The sequence below is a fragment of the Ictalurus punctatus genome, chromosome 10 (genome assembly GCF_001660625.3).
Source record: "Ictalurus punctatus breed USDA103 chromosome 10, Coco_2.0, whole genome shotgun sequence".
NCBI lineage: Eukaryota > Metazoa > Chordata > Actinopteri > Siluriformes > Ictaluridae > Ictalurus > Ictalurus punctatus.
In genome coordinates, this window is record NC_030425.2 from 21187432 (window position 1) to 21212537 (window position 25106).

General features: G+C 39.2%; 1 protein-coding gene across 2 annotated transcripts in view; it reads left to right on the top strand.

The window, feature by feature from the left end:
* lrrk1 (leucine-rich repeat kinase 1) overlaps window positions 1-22983 on the top strand; it is a 125836-nt gene extending 102853 nt beyond the window's left edge. For both annotated transcript variants that reach the window (XM_017478288.3, XM_017478287.3), the window contains 4 exons: window positions 6510-6626; window positions 8968-9854; window positions 11405-11500; window positions 20793-22983. In XM_017478288.3, coding sequence (XP_017333777.1) covers window positions 6510-6626; window positions 8968-9854; window positions 11405-11500; window positions 20793-20970 — 1278 coding nt within the window. In that variant the 3' untranslated portion in view covers window positions 20971-22983. The remainder of the gene's footprint in view (window positions 1-6509; window positions 6627-8967; window positions 9855-11404; window positions 11501-20792) is intronic.
* The last annotated feature ends 2123 nt before the right edge of the window (window positions 22984-25106 follow it).

Sequence of the window (25106 nt, forward strand, 5' to 3'; positions counted from 1 at the left end):
ACCAGGCTTCCCTTTTCAGTATACCACTGCATGTTGTCATGGGAATGCCATAAAGGTCTTTAGGATGACACATGGTGTAGTTTCCAGAAAAATCAACTACATTTTTTTGTATAATTTCCAGGTGTTATTATTAGACACAACAGCATGATGCCATTATATTGGATAAGGAGAGACTTAAGCTTTTATTAGGTTTTATTTATTTTCCTATTCGGAGGTCAATTAGAATTTAAAATCCAGCCCAAGTCTGCCCTGCACTGTCCAATTGTGTTGTCAAATGTACTACAGTATGACAGTATTTAAGTAGCATCATGCAGTACAATATTAATGAAGCAGTATTAAGACAAGACAGTTGATTAGGGTGAGTTATAAATAATAAGATCACAATCAATCTGTGCCAATTATTGTTCATAACTTTTTTTATTTAACATTAATTTATGTAAATTAAAAATCTATTCTTTTCATTTTGTTCGAATTAAAATGTTTATTTCACTGAGAATTACTAGCAAATGCACAACACGTATACGTCATGTCATGTATAGTGAAAAGACGTTCACATCCTGTGGCTTCTGAACTGTGCATAAAAAGCATGGGATGTAGTATATGTTATATGCAACTCTATTTCATTTATTTGTCTATATGTCACAGTGATTCAACACAAAGTGCGCACATCTGATGGGTAAAAGCTCAGTGAGGGTGCTCAACCACAAAAAAATGAGAGAAGAAAGAAAAAGTTGGCACACCACAGCTCCAAAAATAGAAAATTATTTATTACTTGTTCCCGCAACAGGTGACGTTTCGAGCCCAATGACTCATCATCAGACAATGAACACATACACTGATGAGCCCTAAAGCCCTTATATACACAACAGAACTACATCACATGATCAATCACATGATCAGCCACATGACTCAACCACATTAACTGAAAACAAACATTGCAAAGAATACCTGAAGAGACATGTTGAAGACTGCCTGGCTGCCAAAGAAACAGATCCAAGAATAACTGATTGTAAAAGAAAATATATATCAATCAAAAAATATCCAATCAGAAAATACTCAACACCAAGACAAGATATATGAGAAGTAAAACAATAAATTCAAACATAAATCCATACCATAATTTGAGAAAAGTGCCACTCCAAATAAAGAGAATATTATCAATGTAGTGCTTCTACATTATGATAGATTTAAAAAACAGATTAGATGCTTGATTGTTCACAAACTGTTCTTCAAACAGCCCACAAAATAGAGATGCAAAGCTCTGAGCCATTTTAGAGCCCGTACTAACCCCAGAGATCTGCAGATAAAAATTAGATTAAACAAAAAATAGTTATGTGAGCACAAGTGTCATGAGATCAATTAAACAAGCAGTGTTAGGAACCTTATGGGAACATTGATATAAGCAGTGCTCTGCTGATTGCAAACCACATTCAAATGGGACATTAGTACACAAAGCTTCAACATCCATTGTGACTAAGAACACAGGGGCCGAAGGCAATTGTACAGATCGATTGATCTCAATGAATTGTATCCCTAAAGTAATAAGAAGGCAAAGAACAAACAAGAGGTTGAAGAAAACAGTCTATGAAAGCAGAGAGTTTTTCAGTCAAGGAGCCAATAGCTGACTCTATCGGCCTACCAGGAGGAATATCTTTGTAGGGCTTATGAATTTTAGGCAGAGTGTACAAAACAGGCTTTACTGGAGGTTCGTCACACATGTAATCAAACCCAGCTTTGGTAATGCAAACACGCACTAAAAATTGTTTCAAAGAGTCATGTACTGATGTTTTAAATGAAGATACAGGATTATATTTTAATTTCTCATAGAAGCTAGTAATAGAAAGTTGTCTCTGTATCTCTAGCTCATATGCATGTCTATCCAATATAACCACAGCATCTCCTTTGTCAGCACTTTGAATAACTACAGATTTGTCTTTTTCAAGGGCTTCCAATTCATCTCTTTGCCTCTCTGTCAAATTATGAGCCAGTTTAAACTGTCTTTTATGTTTGTATAATTACGAAACCTCACGTTCAACAACAAATCTATAATACGTATCAAGAGAAGCATTCCTATTGTTATAGGGAATGTAAACTTGCCTTTTACCCCGCCTGCATATTTTACGTGACAAGAAGTCATGCAGGTAGTAACTCAAGGTGAACCCATGTAGACAGAGCCTTGTTTCTCTCGCTTGAAGTCACCTTGGGTCTATAATACGTATCAAGAGAAGCATTCCTATTGTTATAGGGAATGTATTCTTGCCCCTGAATGGTGTGTTGACTGGCTCTGTCACAACATTATCACCTAACAGAGAACAACTCGATGGCATCTGAGAACCAAGATCTACATTACTGCCACCCTTAAAAAATTCTTTAAGCCTTAAATTCTGAAAAAATGTAGGTATGTCAACATGCACATCAAATTTTTTACAATGAAATCTTTACCAAGAGGTGAAAGGCCTCTGTTCAAACCAGTTAAACAATCAGTTAAACAACCTGTTAGACAGGTTGATGACATTTACTTCTTCGGAATGTTTCTGCGCATCATGTAGTGGCCTCTTACAGGAATCCTTTTACTCCTCCTGCATATTTTACGTGACGAGAAGTGTCTGCCCGAAACCGTCCCCCCAAAAAATGACTAGGCTGTGACCGAGAACTAGAATCTGAATCCAATTCAAATAAAAAAGTTGAGTTCTTTCTCCCCTTTCAGCGTGTTGGTTTATGGATCTGACATTCAAGGCAAGGAGGCATAGAGTTCTGTACTTTACCCGATCTCCATTGGTAAACCCTTCCATTGACATAATGATAATGAGCCTTTATTGGTCACATATATAGTAGAGCATAGTGGAATTGTTTTCTTCGCATATCCCAGCCTGTCAGGAAGCTGGAGTCAGAGCACAGGCACCTGTGCTCTGACCATGATACGATCATGATCATGATACCATGATACGGCACCCCTGGAGCAGAGTGGGTTAAGGGCCTTGCTCAAGGGCCCAACAGTGGCAGCTTGGCAGTGCTGGGGCTTGGACCCCCGACCTTCCGATCAGTAACCCAGAGCCTTAACCACTAAGCCACCACTTAATCTCTTGTTTCACATTGTTTCTGCATGTTTAAACTTCCACAATTTCTTCTTGAATCTGATTCAGTTGGGTGGAAACATCCTGCACAGTCAGGGCCATGAAATCAAATGCACATTTCTTTAAAATTACACACCACTTGTCACAGAAGCTCTCATTGTCTTTACCAGTTATTGGGCTGTTAACAATATGAAGACCATCTAGGGATCTAGGGATCCTCTTAACATGCAGTTAGTCACCCAAGGTGACTTCAAGCGAGAGAAACAAGGCTCTGTCTACATGGGTTCACCTTGAGTTACTACCTGCATGACTTCTTGTCACGTAAAATATGCATGCGGGGTAAAAGGCAAGTCTACATTCCCTATAACAATAGGAATGCTTCTCTTGATACGTATTATAGACCCAAGGTGACTTCAAGCGAGAGAAACAAGGCTCTGTCTACATGGGTTCACCTTGAGTTACTACCTGCATGACCTCTTGTCACGTAAAATATGCAGGCGGGGTAAAAGGCAAGTTTACATTCCCTATAACAATAGGAATGCTTCTCTTGATACGTATTATAGATTTGTTGTTGAACGTGAGGTTTCGTAATTATACAAACATAAAAGACAGTTTAAACTGGCTCATAATTTGACAGAGAGGCAAAGAGATGAATTGGAAGCCCTTGAAAAAGACAAATCTGTAGTTATTCAAAGTGCTGACAAAGGAGGTGCTGTGGTTATATTGGATAGACATGCATATGAGCTAGAGATACAGAGACAACTTTCTATTACTAGCTTCTATGAGAAATTAAAATATAATCCTGTATCTTCATTTAAAACATCAGTACATGACTCTTTGAAACAATTTTTAGTACGTGTTTGCATTACCAAAGCTGGGTTTGATTATATGTGTGACGAACCTCCAGTAAAGCCTGTTTTGTACACTCTGCCTAAAATTCATAAGCCCTACAAAGATATTCCTCCTGGTAGGCCGATAGAGTCAGCTATTGGCTCCTTGACTGAAAAACTCTCTGCTTTCATAGACTGTTTTCTTCAACCTCTTGTTTGTTCTCTGCCTTCTTATTACTTTAGGGATACAGTTCATTGAGATCAATCGATCTGTACAATTGCCTTCGGCCCCTGTGTTCTTAGTCACAATGGATGTTGAAGCTTTGTGTACTAATGTCCCATTTGAATGTGGTTTGCAATCAGCAGAGCACTACTTATATCAATGTTCCCATAAGGTTCCTAACACTGCTTGTTTAATTGATCTCATGACACTTGTGCTCACATAACAATTTTTTGTTTAATCTAATTTTTATCTGCAGATCTCTGGGGTTAGTACGGGCTCTAAAATGGCTCAGAGCTTTGCTTCTCTATTTTGTGGGCTGTTTGAAGAACAGTTTGTGAACAATCAAGCATCTAATCTGTTTTTTAAATCTATCATAATGTAGAAGCACTACATTGATAATATTTTCTTTACTCAGAGTGGCACAGAATCTCAGCGCTTAGTTTCATAGCTTTGTTAATGCAAACAGTGATGCATTGACATTTTTAGGAAATTCATCAGTAATATTGTTCTAATTTGGGATAGGAGTAATTTCATGTAAAATTTCATGAGTGAAGAAAGTGAGATTTTTGGTTTTAAATACAAAAAAAACTGATTGTGATAAATGCTTTTAAAAATACAGTGTGCATTAATGAGGTTTATAAAGAAAATTGACATGTAGTACAGTATATTATAATGACACATATGACTAATGTCCAGAATTGTCATTTCTACCTGTAGTGTCTCACCTCAAAACTCATATTTTCCTACCAAGGACCTAAAATAGTATTATATGTACTGTTACAAAATGAGAACATTTGTAATAAGTAACTGACCTCTCCAATGATAAACAAGAAACGACATTCTGAGAGTAAACCAGCTGATATGTCACATGTATGCAGAGTGTTTGCAAAATGCTGTACTCTTAATCCAAAGATAAAATCAACTCATGGCACCAGCTCAAACGTAGTGCCATTCCATGGGAAAACTACAGACCTGGCAACACGGATCAGCATCGATGATGTGCTGGTGTGAGAGAGTAAGAAAGTCAGTCTAAAGCCTTGTGGTCTCGACCCAAAATGATCAGAGCCCTCACCATATTTTCAAATGTGTGTGAAAACATACACAACTCTGGTAATGTGAGACATAACCAGATGACTGATGCAGACCACAGTAGGATGAACAAGAAAGTTAAAGGTAGAGGCTGAGCTTGTGGAACTAGCAAATGCACAAGAGACTTGATCAACTTGTATGATGACCACAACCTATACAAATTACCACAAGAAGAAAGTGTTTCTGATCGGATTCTGAAACTCATTGTCACTTATTCATCAAATGAGCACTGATTTGAGTGGAATGACATCCGAACAAATCTGTATGTGCATCATGAAAAAAGTACAATTGATTCATCAGCTTCAGCTGCGTGGAAACAAGCTTCTGTCTATTAGACCCGTATTTGCATGTAAACTCTATTTATAGCTACATTTTTATTCATTTTAGAACATGGGAAATGTATTATGTATTTATTAAAGCAGTATTTATAAATATAGGTGAGTCCAGTTCTCACCCTCAGGTCAAAGCTGGTCCTTGGTGCCGAAGAAATAGAGCCAAGTCAAGCAAAAGGTCCACTACTACTGTGACCAAGGAGGTCGGACATGTCAAAACTGCAGTGAAATAAACAAATCCTAATTTGAAATCAATGGAAAATCAGACTTTTTTTTTAATGTCTGATATGAAATTATTATATAAATTAAAGATAGTGATTTGAATATCCCAGGCATGTATTTCTCCTGCTAATGGTTCTACTTCCAGGTCCTCAGCCAAATACTTAGTACTAAAGTACTAAATAATAGTACTTTAAAAATGCACTTATTACACAATTACAGGACTACTGTGCTAATAAATATCCACTTCTGCCCAGTCTGCTTCACAAATTACATGATGACACTATTCTATCATCATTACCTACATTTTAGTTCAAACACATTTTTGTGTTCATTGTGCACAATTTCAGTTATTAATGTTATTTCCTTTGTTTATTGTTACTACTTGCACTACTCTGCATAATATACATGATATAATTATGAATGGCACTAATTTTGTATTGGTTGTGATTATTTGATTGCAAATCAAAACCCCCTACCTGTGTCATCTGTTGTTCACCCTTACAACAAAAAACAGTTTTCAATTTAAAAATAGTGTTTAGTGTGATATACTTTCTGGTTCTTGAAAATGATTTCTTTTATTTTGCCTTGTAGCATATACCTAGCTTTGGTTTAGAAGCATCTAGGCCACGTGGCTGATTCTGTTCTTTAGTTGCTATTTGTTTCTTCTTTTTCCTCAGCCACTGTTCCAGCCATGCTGAATACAGATAACTAATCTTGCTTTCCATGTGACTGTTTTCAGGAGCAGGAGGTCTTTATCTACAGCCTGAAAGAGATGTGTCCCCTGAGTCACCCGCAAAAACTGATCTCTTGTCCGGCTGTGGTCACCTGCCTCACGTTGCTGCCAGCCAGGTCAGAGGTCAGTATCCAAGCCAGTTCACACACTCGCCAGTCCTTCGGCTGGGCTTCTTCCAGATCTCCAAAGAGAAAAAGCAGTGGTTGTCTGTCAGTCTTTATAGGCGCCAGCTGTTTCAGACCTTAAGATGATTATCAGGTTGTGAGTTCAAATCTTACCATGGCTACCTAGTTGCTATGTACCTAGAGTCTAAACCTAAGCTGCTCATCTGTAATACTGTATTGGATTCCACCTCACATATAAGGGCCTTTTGGATAAAATTGTCCTATGAATGCATTTACGTAAATAAAAAATATATAAAAAATAAAAAAAAACCTTTAACTGGGCTTTAAAAAAAAAAAAAAGGCAGTCGAGCTCTGGATTCTGATTGGTGTATAATCTTATTTACATGGCTGCTTGGATAGTGGTATCTTCAAGACTCAATATTTACACGTTGATTATTATACTCACATAAGATAGCCAGTGTTGCATTTACTGCTTTCCTACAACCACATGGTCAGTGTCAATTAGCTGCTAGCCAACTTCACCCCATACTCCACCCAGGCTTTACGATGAAGGACCTCTACCGTGTCGAACAAAGACTTTTTTTCCACCTTCTCCTCCTCTCGTTTGAAGTGTCCAGAGTGCAGGTGTTAGTGCTTCAGTTCTCTGAGGCAGATGGTCCTCTGTACAGACAACAATGACAGAGTTGCGCTTCATCCCTCTCCAAACACACACTTAGACTCCCCTTGTACACTTTGATGTGGCCTCCAACTATGTTTTTGAAGCATTCAGTGTCAATGGCGAGCACTTTGTGCCTTCAGGGCGGCATTAGAGACTTAAATTCAAAAAAAGCTATAAAATGACATGCTACATAAAATAGGGACAATGCTTGTCGTTTCAGAAAAAAAACATTGCTAGCCAATTTTATTTGTCTTCTATACACTATAGTATGTTAAGTGTGACAATATTGGCATCAAGAGTGTCTTCTCTCCCACACTAACAAATATTTTATTTTCAGAAAAACAAAAACTAAACTCATGTACCATGTATTCTAAATAATCACTGTAATTAGATGTAATATTAAAGAAATTATGCTGGATGAATTCATACAAAGCACACTTTATTAGCATTTCAATTAATAGGGAATAATACATTCTCACACACAAAATTACATTCCTACACACTAATCAACGAAAGCAGCATCTGGTATGCAAGAGAATAAAAAGGTTAATAATATGAACTGAGCGACTGAGCCTAGGAGAAATAAACAATAACAGCAAATGGTTAGCTCTTGTTTTTGTTTGCTGGATGAGAGGTGTCAGAGGTGACTTAAAGGGTTTTATCCTGTATATGGAAAGAAATAATAGCAGACATATAGGCCTATGTCATGGCTAATTATCTTGGCGGTAGTGTGTACCACTCTGTGCAAATGTTGCCTATGCTGAACTTTTGTATATCTCATACCAGGAAGTGACTGAGCACACCAACACATTCTTGTCAGCATCTTTGTAGAAAAGCATGATGTTCAATTTTAAAAAAAAATTGTAGCGTGCTCTCTAGAAATCTGGACACCGAGATGGTCATTGCAACGCATTGATTGTGTTTCTTAACAATTTCTGAAGTATGTTTGGTGCATCATCTTGTTGAAAGCTCTGACTATGGTCGAGTCTGAAACTACTGGTAGAGGCAACCAAGTTTTTGGCTGAAATATCCTGATGCTTAGCAGAATTCATAATGCTATCAATCTTTATAAGCGCCCATGAACCACTCGCCCCAAAGCATGAACGATCCACTCCGTATTTTACAGTGGGGATCAAGTGTTTCTCCATGTATGCAGTCCTCTTTTGCTGCCAAACATGCTTATGGTGTGCATGACCTAAACGTTTGATTTTGGATTCATCGGACAACAACCTAATGCCAGTTTGGATGACCCTTGGTGACGTTCAGACACTGCATCTTGTTAGATGTGCCGCTCTTGCAACACTTCCAAACAGCTTGCTCTTATGAAAGAGCAATTTAACAGTTGACTTAGAACCTTGACAACCATAAGAATCAACTAAAGTGAAACTCTTTAACTGTGACATTTAGCCTACTTTTTCCCTTCTTCACTGTCCTCTTCAATGTGTGGAGGCACAGTGTGCAAACAGACATGTGAAAACTTTTTTAAGGCCCTAATTGCATTTGATGAAGGGTTTTACATGTGTGTTACCTCATCTTTATACCTCAGGAATCAGGACATGTTTAATGACAATTCCTGGGGACTGAAAGCAAATGAAATATACTTTTTGAAGAACTGTAAGCAGTGTTTAAAAATAGAGATTATTAAATGTTATTAACATTAACTGTTGTACTGCTTTTGCAGTCTCTGCCACAGGTATTCGCTGGCATGGCAGACGGCCTGATTGCTGTGTACAATCTAGTGGATGACTTGCCAGTGGAAGGTGAGGCCTACGTATGCTCTCACACTGTGAACAAGTCCCTGTTGGGGATGGAGGATTTGGACCCTCGCCAAAGGCCATATCCTGTAAAGAGCATCGTGCCTGTACGCTCCGGCTCTGAGGTGTGGTACACTAATGGGCCTGGTGTGCTCGTGATCGACAGCCATACACTGCAACCCATTCGCCGCCTCGACCCTTACCTTCTGCCCTCCTGTGTGGTCTCTATGACCTCCGCCCCGAGTTTTCGAGGTGACGAGGCCATCTGGTGTCTGGATGACCACACTAACACTCTGCTGATGTACCATGCCGCTAGTTACCAGCTCTGCGCCAGTTACAGCTGCAGTGACTTGCACCCATTCCGAGACGTTTTCCCTATCCAGAATCCAGCAGGAGTTACAGATGTCACTTTGGATACTGAGGTGCAAACAGAGGAAGAGGAGCCAGGCCCACTCGAGCTTAAACCCACTGTCACAGTGACAATAATCCACACCGAGGATGCTGGCACACAGATCCTCAGCCAGCAGGACTCAGTAGATTACTGCTCCATCAGCTCCTCTGGGTTCAGCTCAGAGCAGCTGGCAGGACTCGCCCACATTGAGGGTTCCAGCTCAGGGGCCCTCAGCTCTTTAGCCAGCTCCAGCAGCATGCCCTTTTCCACAGACTGCGAGGATGCAGACAGAGCTCAGGACGAGCAGATCTCAGAGGAGTCTTCACCTCTAGGAAGCGCAGATCCAGCACTTCAGAGCCAAACTCTTCCTCACCTTCAGGCCCTTAACGTACTTCCAGTCAACGGCACAATCTGGATACCCAGGTACAGCAGGCTTTCCCAGTTTTGGGTCAGGGAAGACAGGAAAACATTTACCTGCTAATTGTTTTTGAAATACTGATTTTGGTTGCTGGCTAGTAACTTCAAATGGTATATAAAAACATGGCAGAAATCACAAAAACCCAACCCAACCACACCCTCAACCCTCTAGGAATCACCTCCGCAAACCACAATCCCATCTCTCCATTCCAAAAACACCTAATCCTGCCTCCTGGTTTCTTTCACACCTGTGGGAAACACTATAAATAATAATTAACCTCAATGTAAATGCACCAGATTTAGCCAAAATGCTATTTTTCATATGCTATCTCTGGGTTATTAGGTTGATGTGTAAGAACATAATCCAATATTTTCACATACAAGCAAAACACAAAGTAACCTTAAAAAAAGGCATGGCTACAGATCACATAAAACACAAAAGTGAATGCATGTAAGGCATAACCTCTACATGTATACCTTACAATGAAACATTATTTTGGTTGGTTACTGATAACATTTTGTATCTTTCATTTTGAAAATTAGACATCCTTTTCCTTGGCAGTTTAGGACATCTTTATATTTGCACACAAATCCAATGGACAGCCTTTCAAAGTCTGTACAACACCACATAACATGATGACTGACACACTTATGATTCACTTAATAACTACCAATTATTTTTCAGTCAATAAGACCAAACAAATTGATGGTAGTGAGGAAATGGGTGATGAAAGTAAAAAGGGAGGAAAAAAACTTGGGCTACTATGAGCCTCCAAAAGAGCTTCAGTGCATAGTTTCTGAAAGGGGGATGGGGGGGGGGGGGGGGACCACTCCCAACAGAATAGAAATGTTTCAGCACAGGATAAAGATGATCAGTCTGAAAAACGTTGTATTGATCTGCATTCTAAGTGGAGCCAAATCGTGCCAGCAAAAAAAAAAAAAGAAAGAAAAAAAAAAAAACGTCAGAACAGAGCCTCTGATTTATCATTTAGTGTGTCACCCAGCTGTGTTTTTTTGTTTTGTTTTTTTTGATAAATGATTAAATAAAACAGCTATTGGTTGTGAACCAAGAACAACTGATACTCGTATGTGGACTGTTTTTTTTTGTTTGTTTTTTGGTTGTTGTTTTTTTAGTTCATTATTCTCTTTATAAAAAAAAAAACAGGTTAGGCTCCCTCACAATTATCAAAACCTGGGTACATGGTTGAAGAAAATTCTTGTGAATTGATTGTAAATCCCTGTACAGTAGGCTTCTTTCATCTAAATAGTTATTTACTGAGCAGGGATTAACAGAAAGTATTGTTTTGGCACTGGCCCCGGGACTCGCGCGATACTGAGGGCTTTTCACTAGTTGCTTAAACCAACTTTAGTAGGAATGTGTTACGTCACATGCGAAGTAATACTATATTCCTGGAAGAGAAAACAGTTTAACAAGATAACACTCCTCTGGAAATTTTCTGTATCTAAAGATTACTTAATCATCCTATAATATGTGGATTATAGAGTGAGGAGGAACGAATGTTGTGTTATGGACTTAATGATGTGGTATGTTGCAGGTGCGGAGGAGACATAATGGTGATCGAAGTCCAGGAACAGTCAGGGTTGCTCAGAGGTCGTGTGATTGCTGTGCTGACTGTCCCAGGACAGTACGGGTGAGTGCCAATGCTGGGCCATATACAGTCTCATAATCCTTCCTAAAATTTCTCCCTAAAAGTCTACCTCATCTGATCTTAATACTTCTTTGATTGCTAGCCCGTGTCAAACTATATCTAAGAATCTTAAACCTGTCTTACATAACAGTGCTGTAAATGTACTATTTAATCACATTTAGCACAGCTTGGAGGGCTGCCCAGTAATCCATGTAGCCTCCATGAGCAAAGCAGCTGGGCCTCATATGGGAGGATGGGAATGTTTGCTTTATTCTGTAACTATAAGTCATGCCAAACATAGTAATAAAAAAAAATTAAATGAGTGTCTATCCTCAGAAACTGTAAGGTTATTAGGAGGTGTGTAAGTAAGCATGTACGATGGGGAAAAATTTGTAAGTAGTATTAATGCATAGGTCGATACATGGTCATTTTCCCTTGAATCTTCTTTTTGTTTAACAATTGAACCCACCTCTATGAGTTGCATTAGGTTTGCATATTGGCTGGTATACAGTGAGGGGAAAAAAGTATTTGATCCCCTGCTGATTCTGTATGTTGGCCTTCTGACAAAGAAATGATCAGTCTATAATTTTAATGGTAGATTTATTTGAACAGTGAGAGACAGAATAACAACAAAAAAAAATCCAGAAAAACACGTCAAAAATGTTATAAACTGATTAGCATTTTAATGAGGGAAATAAGTATTTGACCCCTCTGCAAAACATGACTTAGTACTTGGTTTAAAAACCCTTGTTGGCAATCACAGAGGTCAGACGTTTCTTGTAGTTGGTCACCAGGTTTGCACACATCTCAGGAGGGATTTTGTCCCACTCCTCTTTGCAGATCTTCTCCAAATCATTAAGGTTTCGAGGCTGACGTTTGGCAACTCGAACCTTCAGCTCCCTCCACAGATTTTCTATGGGATTAAGGTCTGGAGACTGGCTAGGCCACTCCAGGACCTTCATGTGCTTCTTCTTGAGTCACTCCTTTGTTGACTTGGCTGTGCGTTTTGGGTCATTGTCATGCTGGAATATCCATCCACGACCCATTTTCAATGCCCTGTCTGAGGGAAGGAGGTTCTCACCCAAGATTTGACGGTACATGGCCCCGTCCATCGACCCTTTGATGCGGTGAAGTTGTCCTGTCCCCTTAGCAGAAAAACATCCCCAAAGCATAATGTTTCCACCTCCATGTTTGACGGTGGGGATGGTGTTCTTGGGGTCATAGGCAGCATTCCTCCTCCTCCAAACACGGCGAGTTGAGTTGATGCCAAAGAGCTCCATTTTGGTCTCATCTGACCACAACACTTTCACCCAGTTGTCCTCTGAATCATTTGGATGTTCACTGGCAAACTTCAGACGGGCATGTATATGTGCTTTCTTGAGCAGGGGGACCTTGCGGGTGCTGCAGGATTTCAGTCCTTCAAGGCGTAGTGTGTTACCAATTGTTTTCTTGGTGACTATGGTCCCAGCTGCCTTGAGATCATTGACAGGATCCTCCCGTGTAGTTCTGGGCTGATTCCTCACTGTTATCATGATCATTGCAACTCCACGAGGTGAGATCTTGCATGGAGCCCCAAGCCGAGGGACATTGACAGTTCTTTTGTGTTTCTTCCATTTGCGAATAATCGCACCAACTGTTGTCACCTTCTCACCAAGCTGCTTGGCAATGGTCTTGTAGCCCATTCCAGACTTGTGTAGGTCTACAATCTTGTCCCTGACATCCTTGGAGAGCTCTTTGGTCTTGGCCATGGTGGAGAGTTTGGAATCTGACTGATTGATTGCTTCTGTGGACAGGTGTCTTTTATACAGGTAACGAGCTGAGATTAGGAGCACTCCCTTTAGGAGTGTGTTCCTCATCTCAGCTCGTTACCTGTATAAAAGACACCTGGGAGCCAGAAATCTTTCTGATTGAGACGGGGTCAAATACTTTTTTCCCTCATTAAAATGCAAATCAATATATAACATTTTTGACGTGCGTTTTTCTGGATTTTCTTGTTGTTATTCTGTCCCTCACTGTTCAAATAAATCTACCATTAAAATTATAGACTGATCATTTCTTTGTCAGTGGGCAAACGTACAAAATCAGCAGGGGATCAAATACTTTTTTCCCTCACTGTAAAGTTTTTTGTCAGATATTTGCTTCTGTAGCTATGTAATGGAGTTATGAAGCTGATGTTATTACCAGGTAAAGAAAGCTTGATGCTTCCAGTTTAGCACTGAGTTGATGGCATGTCTACATTCACAGCAAAAGTGTGTGATGTTCATTTGGCTCAGTGATACCATTCATAGCAGAATGAGTCTGGGATCACAGTCAACTCTATATTATCATTATGTTCACATCAAATGTACATTTCTGCTTTCTAAGCTTGGAGTCTGGTACTTGGGCAGAGTTCAAACTATGTGGCCAGGAAGAAAGTGATTGTGATAGTAAATTGTTATAAGCAGTATACAAACACCCTTAAATGATTTGCCGTTGCAAGATGGCTGCTACAGGTGTTTTTAGCTCTGTGGTGTACATTTGTTCATCTTTATAGATAACAGGGTCATACTTGTCAGAAAGCACATATACAAATCTGTTTAAAATCAGTGTGGATTGAGGTGTGATGATTTAGGAAGGCAGTTTACGCAAAGCTAAACAGGTAATTATTGGGGGTTGAATGACTTCGTTTTAATTAATCAACTTCCAATAGTTAAAGCAAAAACTGATTGAGGATATCTCTATTCTTAGGCTATATTATAAGTGCATCAAACCAGACGTCAGTTAGTAGCCATATACTTCTTACAAATTATTAATTTTTTTTCTAGCTTCAGTGCTTTTTAGGCTGCACCGTTAATGATGAAAATAAATAAATATGTGGAATAAATAATAGTTCTATGTATCATATTGCACTATGTACGGACTTTGTAAAGTTTCTCTCGTGTCTGCACTCGTGTGAAGGACGTGACAGCCCAGCAGAAATCGTTGATACTGGAACTTGGGGGCAGTGGTAGCTCAGTGGTTAAAGGCTCTGGGTTACTGATCAGAAGGTCAGAAGTTCAAGCCCCAGCACTGCCATGCTACCCCTGTTGGGCTCTTGGGCAAGACCCTTAACCCTCAGTTGTATAAATGAGAGAAATGTAAGTTGCTCTGGATAAGGGCATCTGCCAAATACCATAAATAGACAATAAAGTTGAATCTAATGTAAACTTGGAGCATGCAGCATGGATGCTCATGTCCATCAGCAGAACCCTTCTTATAGCTCAATGACTGACCTTTCATAGATGGAAGATGCTATGTCACTAGCAGGGTTTGTTTTTTTTTGTTTATTTGTTTTTTTAAACTCCAGCTTCAGTAAGGAGTTTTCAGTTTTAATCCAATAGCCTCTAAATTAGCTGAGTTAGATTGGATAGTGCAACCCACAGCACTCTTTTGCACAGCACTTGTCATGACTTATCTTATCTTATTGGTTAAATAGCCTGTGCCACCCCTAGTAATTACAGGTAATGAAGACTACTTGTTAGCTAAATTGGGCTTGTAGCTCCATTGCAAACTAAAGAAGCAAACATCTTTGTGCTAATTAACTATATTTGGAGTAAAGAGAAGATTATGTACGTTTAATGTTTGGCTGCTTCCTTTCAAAAATAAAAAGCCCCAAAAAAGTAGAGAAAGGCTGTCCGTAAATACAGCACAATTACGGAGTATGATCACAAAAAATTCCCCCAAAAATGCTCGAAGAGTGTAAAACGGGAGGCAATTAAGCAGCTCTGGCAATGCTGTGGGCTTCCCTCATCATGGTTTAATATGTGAAACCTAGTTATACACCACTAAATTCAAAGTCCTAACAAGCAAAAAGAGAAAGAATGTGAATATTAATTTGGCAACACTCAGCTTCCATAAAGCATACAGATATTCATCATGCATTTATTGCTCACAGGAGTGTTGTAATTGTACTGTATTTCTAAAAGCTTCAGTGGTTGTTGAGAAAGAGAGAGAAGATGGATATTTCTTATAGGAGCAGAGGTATAAAGACCACACACCACATACACAGCTGAAGATTTGTACAGCAAAAAAGTGAGATTGACAGACACCCACATGCTCAGTACGACTTTATACAAATTTTAGAGACTCCAGTCTCAACATATACACATGTAGGACGGAGTAACGACAGTTTCACTGGTCCCTTAAGTCGTAAACGCTCTCTCACTGCAGATGACGTCTTTACTCTCCAGAAATGTCAGGATTGTTAGTTTTACAAATGCAAATCTTTTCCTGTATCCATCATAGTTTTTATCTAGCTAGCTCAGATAGATGGAATTTAAGTGCAAACTGACTGACAAAATTATCATCAAAATCTGTCTTTCAAGTTTTAAACACAAATGTTTCTTCCAGCAAATATATTTACTTCAGACACATGATTAGGTAGGATTTTTATGGCTCTTCCAGTCAGGCGTTCTCTCCACACTGAAACTGGACTGGATCCAGGTGGAACTCATAGTTGAACTGATGAGAGCTTGTACTTGTCTACATGACAGTACTCTCACCTCTGCCCTGTCAAATTGGTTTCCATCCAGGTGCAGATTCTAGCCAGCTGTCCCACAAAGCTTGAACATTTTTTTGTTTTTGTTTTTAATCACGTCTTCAAGCTGAACCCCTCCCAATGTTAAAGTTCTGAAAACCTCATACAGAGTCTGACTCACTGAGTTCCAAGTCTTTCTTCACAATGACCACAAATGTTCCCAGTCAGGTGAACTGTCTTTACCGTTCCTTTTCCAAGGAGAGAGAGAGAAAAAAAAAAAAAAAAAACCTTTTTTTTCCATGGGATTCTGTGTTTAGATTTTGGCTCTAAAATAGTTACCCTGTGTTCTCTTATGCTAGTCAGCATAAAATTCACCTGACTAGTTTGTTGTTTGGGTGGCTCCTAAACAAGCAGCCTAAACAACTTGGTAAGGTTTCCTTCACTTTACAGTCTCAGTATGAACTCTGTGGTTTTGCACTCAAACTATTGCATCTTTGACACTGCATTTGTGGTTCCTTTCCTTTCCCAGTTGGTTTACCTTGGATGGGTGCTAGCTTGTTTGCTATGATTAGCTAGATGCATTAAAGAACCAAGTCTTGAGTTTTTCCTCCTTAGTGAGGGCATCTGTCCTCCATCGCTGAATGATACCATACAGAAAGCAAATACACTCAGAAAAAAGGGTACTAAACTGTACCTTACCTTGTTGCTAGGGTGGTACCCTCAAGTTACACCTTTTATACTTTTAGTATATATCTTTTAACCTGGAAGGTCCATGTAGTGTACTTTTAAAACTTTACTAATCGGGGTCCATTTATGTACACTGTGTGACCAAAGGTATGTGGTCACCTAACTATCACAAATGATATGTGCTTGATGAACACAATACTCTCACACAATTTGTCTTGTAGTGGGCATATTTGGCCCAAATATCTGGCTTCACTGCAGAACACAAACTTAACTAGATGTGAAAGATGGCTAAAATTACTCACCTTAATTCAAAAGAAAATAAACGGTACTTCGACAAAGTGGATAAAATAGGCTGTGATCCTTATGTGTGTTCCACCAAACTTCTGATTCCACATAAACTTGACCAAACTTACCAAATTTGCTTTCCTGATGTATACACTTGCCATCCAGCGTTAGTTAATGTTCACATCAAACATCAGACTGGGTTAGGAAAAAAGTGATCTCTGTGACCTTGAACATGCCTTGGTTGCTGGTGCTAAACAGGCTAGTTTTTTCAGAAAATGCTTATCTCCTGGGATTTTCATGGAGTTTATACAAAATGGTGTGAAAAACAAAAAACATCCATTGAGCAACAGTTCAGTGAGTGGAAATGCCTTGCTGGTGAGAGTGGTTAAAGGAGAATGGCCAGACTGGTTCAAGCTGACGGGTAACAGAAAAGTATTTCATATCTCACAACACGCCGAACCTTGAGGCAAATAGGCTACAACAGCAGAAGTCCACATCCAGTTCCACTCCTGTAAGCCATGATCAGGAATCTAGAGCTACAGTAGGCACAGGCTCACTGAAACAGGACAGTTAAAGATTAAGCCAGGTGACATTTTTCCCACTTTTTCCATAACTGTACTAGCAACTAGCACCATACGACATAATTTCCCATGCTTTCTGCCTAGGATACTAGTCAGACTAGTTCAGAACATCTTGGTCAACAAGACAGTGGCCAGATACCTGACTTTTTTCCAACTGCCTTCTCTTGCATCCCTTAAGACTATGAATGAATCAAGTACAAGGTCTGTGGTAGTAACTGCATGCTGTTCAAGCACATAAATCATCTTAGATTATACAGAATAGTGAATTGGAGTTATAGTTTTCCACCAGATTCAGTGCTGATAGGATACAAGGCATTCACATCAAGGTGCTTTTCCACCAGCATGTTGCCGGTGCAACTGACGGAGTCAGTGACTATTCTGTCGCTCTCCTTTTTTTGACACATTTTTGCAGTTGGCAGAGCTATAGTTCATTCATTCTGTGCTGCACAGGAGTGGTACTGCTTAATCCTAAACAGCACTGGTTCTCACACAGTAAATATTCAGGGATGTTTGGGGGATTAGTAAAATACATCTTTAGGACAAGATATGACAGATAAGCATGTGACTGAGTTGTTAGTAAAGCCATGTGACAGAACACCCACATGTACATCATTATTTAATAGCATTCTCTCACATTTTAAAGGGTTTGCTGGAGAACCGAACAAGAATTAGCGCCAACACAATGTCAGTGGTTAAGGCGTATCAGTGTGATTTATCACCTCATTATTAAATTCATTATAAAAAAAAAAGAACGGCACACTTTGATGCACTTTCTTAAAGATGAGTTATATGGGGGTGGGTGCACTTGTAATAGTACACATCATTTTAAGATGTTTGATTGCTCTCAGCACTTTACGCCTTCTTTATGAACGTGATTAAACCTACGTTGTGCCCAAGGCTAAGTTCAGGTCAATCAATGAAGAACCAAACCAGCAGCAAAGAGCTTAATCCTACATTATACCATCCATTGAATAGCTCAGATCAAGCAACCATGGCTCCCTAAAGGCCTGACTGATGAGATTCAGCAAATCAAACACATTATTTCTCAACCCTATGTAAAACCTATGTAAGATTGTGATTTTTTTTTATCTACATAAAAATAAAAGATATTTTAATATATTAATTAAACAAGATTTTGGGGAAAATGGAATATGAACTTAAGCATTTACATACAAGAAGTTTAGGAGACAAGTGGTGCAAGCATAATACTTATTCTATACTGATATTGAAATAGTCAGCAAAGTCTTGCAAAGTCATTGGCATGCTTCATATAAATAAAATGTAATGATTGATATACTGAGCATAGATATGTGATTGGTTAAACCCTTTACATGGTGAAAGTTTAACTTTTTTTACTATATTAAAGTTGAAATTTATATAAAGATATAAACATACACTATATACAATTTGAAAACTACTGGCTTTCCTAAACTAAAATGTCTTTCAGTTCTTCTTTAATTAGTTTTTCTTTTTGCATGTATATTAAACAGCAGCAAAGTTACGTCATTTTTAACATTTTAAACCATAAGTGAAAAGAGAAAAAACATTTCATTGCAACGGTGCTGAAGAACACCAACACAAGCTATTTATTCATTCATTCATTCATACATCTTTAGGTTTTTATCCTGCTCATGTTTGTAGTGGATCTGGAGCCTATCCCGGAAACACTGGGCACAAGCTGGGAGAATTTACCCTAAATGGGAATGCCATTCACAACCCATTCACACCTTTGGGCAGTTTAGTGCAGCCGGTCTGCCTGCTACATGTTTTTGGGAGGTGGGAGGAAACCCAAGCACACGCACATTTTTCTGGAAACTGCTTCCTAGAGGATTGAGGGAGTGAGAGTGGTCTGAAGCACCTGGTCATGGTTGTGGTGGATCCAAAGCCTATCCTGGGATCTCCTTCACAGTTAAGCACAATTTAGCATAAACAATTCACCTACTGCATGTTTTTTGGAGATAGGAGAAAACCAGAGAACCCAGAGGAAACCCATGGGGAGAATATGCTAAACTCCACACAGACAGTAACCTGAGCTCAGGATAAAACCCTGGACCCTGGAGTTGTTAGTTAGTTAGTAGCAACACCACCCACTAACGTTATGCAATTTAGATAAATCAGATTGTTTTATGTAGAGTCGGTCTCATCATGCGTCACGCCCATGGTCACAGTCACGCAGAAAGCCACTTTTTATACCACTGCATACCCCACAAAAAGACGACCAAAAGAAGGAAATAAGTACATTGGATTAAACTTAACTTTGCTACTAAAATACTCTAAAGAGCACTGAATGGGAGATAAATAGTGGTTAAAATGTGTATGAATAGTCATTGGAAAATATATACACCTGGAATTGTACAAGTTTAAGAAACATGAACAAAGATGCCTAAAAAAAATATATAGTACAGCTAGCCTGTTCTAACAGTGATAGCTAAACATGTTTGGAATTTTGCGTCACACTCCAAAAGACAGCAAATGCTCACAAAGGAAAAATTTTGCTTCACTGCAGTGGGAATGTATTGTAAATTGAAGTGTTAAAAAAAAATAGTTACTTCTCTTTACTCATTATTGACTGTGGATGCGTCGCTCCTAGGGTTAGGGTTAATTCGTCAGCGGTGTAGCTGTGATGCAGTGGTGTAGGTGTTGCTATAGCAGTAGCAACATCGCATTAAGTACAAATCATAATAGTAATGGATTTAATAATAGTAAATTGTATGCAGCAGTGGGAAAGTTTAGAGGAAAATCTAATTTCACACAGCTGTGGGAAACTGTAGTCTACATTAACCGATGGGTTAATGACTGTGCAGTAAGTAGGGAATGGTCATGATCGCTGCAGCCCTAAACCAATAAGCCAATAAAGAAGCAGAAGTTCATAGCAGCCTGCTCACACCGCCCTTTGTTATAGGACCAAGCCGTCTAAGACCCATAATTCACCCACCTGGATGTAATAGTACGATGCTTCATAGGGCCCTGATTAGCTGAATCACATGTAACCGATTATGGTTCAGCGCTTACTCCACAGGAGGGATGATCTCCAAGAGTGGGGCAGTTGGCCTCAGCCTTTCACCAACTTCCCAGAAAAGAGTGTCTTGTATTTCTAGGAAGAATCCACAATGTTTATTTCAAGCGTTTTCAAGCACATTTACACATTTCTCTTCATATCTCTCTCTCTCTCTCTCTCTCTCTCTCTCTCTCTCTCTCTCTCTCTCACTCCACCTCTCCCCCTTCTCCCCTCCTCTCCTTCACTCAGGGCCCTAGTGGAAGCTGCGCTGGTTGCAAAGGACACTGTTGTATGTGGCTTTCGTAATGAAAACATGGCCTGGTGCCTGGCTGTCTGGAGGGGCTGGGGAGGCCACGAGCTCGAGCTCTTCTACCAGTCCTATGAGGAGCTTGGCCGTTTGGAGACCAGCATGAGGAAAAGAAGGTAGCTGTTTGTGAGCGTGTGTGTGTGTGCGTTGCAGAGTAGAATTGCTGCACTGTGTGGTTAAAGGTGACTTTAGGGAATACACACATGTGTAAAGGTAAAAGGACTCAACTATTGGGAATGAGCAAACCTGCGCACTGGATATTACACACGTACACAAGCCTCAGATTGAGGGGATATACTGGAGAGATGGATTCGGAGGCCTCGAAATGCAAACAGACACACCATACACAGTTGCCATATGAGCTTACATACACACTGTCTATACATTTTGGACTGTATCTCCAAACACACACACCATTCTATTGGCTGAATCAGAGGCATGAGTGAGGAGAACTGACATCAGTGCTTTATTCATGAGACGGAAGCTACATTAACTCAGCAACAGCCAGCACTGGGTGTCTGTGTGTGTAGCACAGCAAATTAATCAGCAAACCAAGAAACTTGAGACTAGAGCACTCAGACTTCCTGTAACAACAGCTTGGCTGTGTTGGATGTGTCTCTGACTTGGGGCCAAGTAAGTATTTGTATTTCAAATTATGACCAGCAATAAGGAGTCTTGTATTAACCTTGTCTTCCTCAGAGCAACTTGTTTATACATTGAAGCCAATCTGTTGGCCAACAGATAGCCAATAGTAATGGACAATGGGATTGACTTTAAGTGAGTTCACAGGTTTTAGAATGATTCGCTGGAAAATCGACTGTGCGGTTTTTTTCTTCTTACTCCAAATGTCAGCCAAGACATGATTAGTGTCCAACATTTACTTTTTTAGTTTTGCACTGGAGCAATGAGTCTGTTGTAGGTCAGAAGTAATGAAAATTTATCTCAACCAAAATCTTATCACAAAGTAAATATTTGTAGGATCCATCAGATCAGTTCTTGTTGATGTAGTTTGGGACAGAGTACGACTTTCATCTTAGAAAACCAAGAGCACTTTCTTTCTTTGGTGTAGTTTGGTATGATTAAACTCTTAAGGCCCAGCCTTCCAAAGTTTGAAGGTGCAATTGTACTGTAAAGTTGATGATAATGTACAGACAGGTGACAGATTAAAGGAAAAAATCAACGTACAGTGTCTTAGTAAGGTTGTGGGCCATCATGAGTCACAAGGACAGATTCAGTGTGCCATGGTAGAGATTCTACGGGTGTCTGGAAGTGTACAGGAGGGGTGATCATCATTCTTCCAAGTGATATTACTTCGATTGGTGTTTTGAAGATGGTGGTAGAACGCTGTCCAACGCAGCACTCCAAAATCTCTCATAGGTGCCAGTTAGCTTGAGGTTAGGTGAGTGTGAAGGCCATAGCATAGGACTGACATAATTTTCATCCTCATAAAAGCATTCAGTGAGCTCTTCAGCCCTGTGGATGGGGGCGGGGTCATCCTGGAAGAGACCTGTCCCATCAGGATAGAAATGTTTCATCGAAGGATAAAGGTGATCAGTCACTAGAGTTTTCTATTGATTTGCAGTTACGTGGACAAATGGGGGACGACCTAAAATATGCCAGCAAAATAAATGCCCCCCAGAGCACGTTTTTTTCATTTATCACCTGTCTAATGGAGAAACTTTCAAATAACTTGTAAGATCTGTAAATATATGGATTTTGAAATTTTTATTTTACTAAATATTTTATTCAAATGTGATATTAATGTATCTTGACAATGACAGTAACATTGTTATTGAAGCAATTATGTGAAGCTTTGGACATGGTGTAAATTTTGTGTATGAGATATACTGGGAGCTCCAGTGCAAAAGTGAAAAATACAAATGGTGAACCCCAAACATGACTTGGCTGATTTGCAACATTTGGATCTGAAAATTGCATAAATTCTTTTGTGAAATCATTCTTTCAATACCTCTACACTAGTAGACATACCAGCATGTTAGCTTTTACTATTGTAAATATGTAGCAGAACTTTATAAGCAATTAACTGTATATTTATTATTATCTATATACATCTGCATGTGTAAATAGATTGTTACTGTACTGTAAATTTGAATAAAACGAAGCAGACCTGTATCAGATTTTGTTGTATTCTTGTGTTATTAATAAAAATTTCTCCAACAAGTATCTGGCATAAGCTTACATAAACCAAGACACGCATTGTGAGAAACCACACATACAAATCTACAACAAAGCTCCAGTGTGTAACGTAGTGTAGAGTACTGTAAACTAATCACACCCCAAAGGGACTACAACTTTTATTAATTAAATAACTAATTAAACAATTCATTGCCTGTGTGTGTGTGTGTGTATGTATGTGTGTGTGTATGTGTATATGTATGTGTGTATATATATATATATATATATATATATATATATATATATATATATATATATATATATATACACACACACACACATACATATATATTATGTATGTGTGCGTATATATATAAAAAGAGAGAGATGTACATTATATATTTATTATATACATATATTTTGTTAATTTTAATAATTTCTTCAATTTTTTACAATGCAAAACAAGTTCCTGTAACAGCTATAAGCACTCATTCCTCCACCAGTCTCTCTTTGTTCTCTCACTTGTTGAAGTGAATAAGATGAAAAAAGTGCAGCTTGTTACAAAGAAACCTCAAAGCCCTTGGGGGTTCAAGCCTCAGCACTGCCAAGCTGCCACTGTTGGGCCCTTGAGCAAGGCCCTTATCCCTCTCTGCTCCAGGGGCGCTGTATCATAGCTGACCCTGCACTCTGACACCAGCTTCCTGACATGCTGGGGTATGTGAAGAAAAGAACTTCACTGTGCATATATATATGTGACAAATATAGACTCGTTATCATTACTCATTACTTACTCATGTCAGAAATCTTACCTCTCACTGTAACAAAGGTCTGACACGCACAAGCCTCTGGGTAAGGTTGATACCGCTTTTTGAGTGATAATGTATTAGAATAAGCACATTTATATAAACTTTGCAGCTGGAACTATTGTCTGAGCTGCTGTTATAGAAAATTCAAAAACATCAACTGGACAATCAGAATCGAGCATTCACCAATGCTGTGGTATAAAAGAAATGAAAATGAGCGTTAATAATTAAGCATGTTATTAGATAGGTTACATATTAGGTTAATAAAGGTCTACTATCTTTATTTTTAAAAACATCATGCTTCTACCTGTAAAACAGATACTGCTTCCTTGCTCATGTGAAGAGCTGTAGACATCTTTCATCCCGTTTAAACTCGCACCCAGAGCTGCACATGCTCAGAGTCACACACACACACACACACACATACACACACACACACACACACACACACACACACACACACACACACACACACACACACACACACACACACACACACACACACACACACACACACACACACACACACACACACACACAAAATCTCATTACTGTCACACATTCACACAAGCTGTCACACAAGTGACACAAGCAAGCACTGTCGTTCCTTCCACAGATGCAGCATGATTGATTACACTGGAAAGCTGATGACGGGCAGACACACACACACCTGTCAGGAATGACTCAACACCATGACACACATCTTCTGATAATATTGCACTCAGAACTTAGAGAGCTCATACAATCACAATACACACAAACTAAAGTTGTGTCTCAATACTACTCTCCTTGTGTAGTGCCAAAACTGTTTTCCCTGTGTTCTGTTATTCAAGCTCAGTTTCAAGGAAACATACAGCAGGAGTATGCTATTCCTGTGAGGATAGACACACAAAAGAAAATGTTGTAAATAAATGAACTCATGTCTGATCAGCCAATTTAATTCTGTGAAAAACAGAGCGATTTCCTAGGAAAAAGCTGCTGAGTCCTTGTAAAACAGGCAGATGGAATGGATGCCAAAAACACTGGACATGGTGGCCTGCAAACAGCTCCATGAATGTGCCTCTGTGTGGTGCAGAAACTTCTGTTTGTTTTGCATGACATGAATTAGTCAAATATAATCTTCAGGATTTAGCTCTTGAGGCTTATCCAAAAACAGATAGACTGTTGGTCAAGCTGATCGCTGGGAGAAATGTTTGGAAAGCGAGAGAGAGGTTGATAAAGTGGGTGGGTGGATGAACAACCAGGCAGGTTTAATATGTGAATATTTAGAGGAGCCCGTAACAGTACCTTCTGCACAGTTTCGAGCAGCATTTTAAC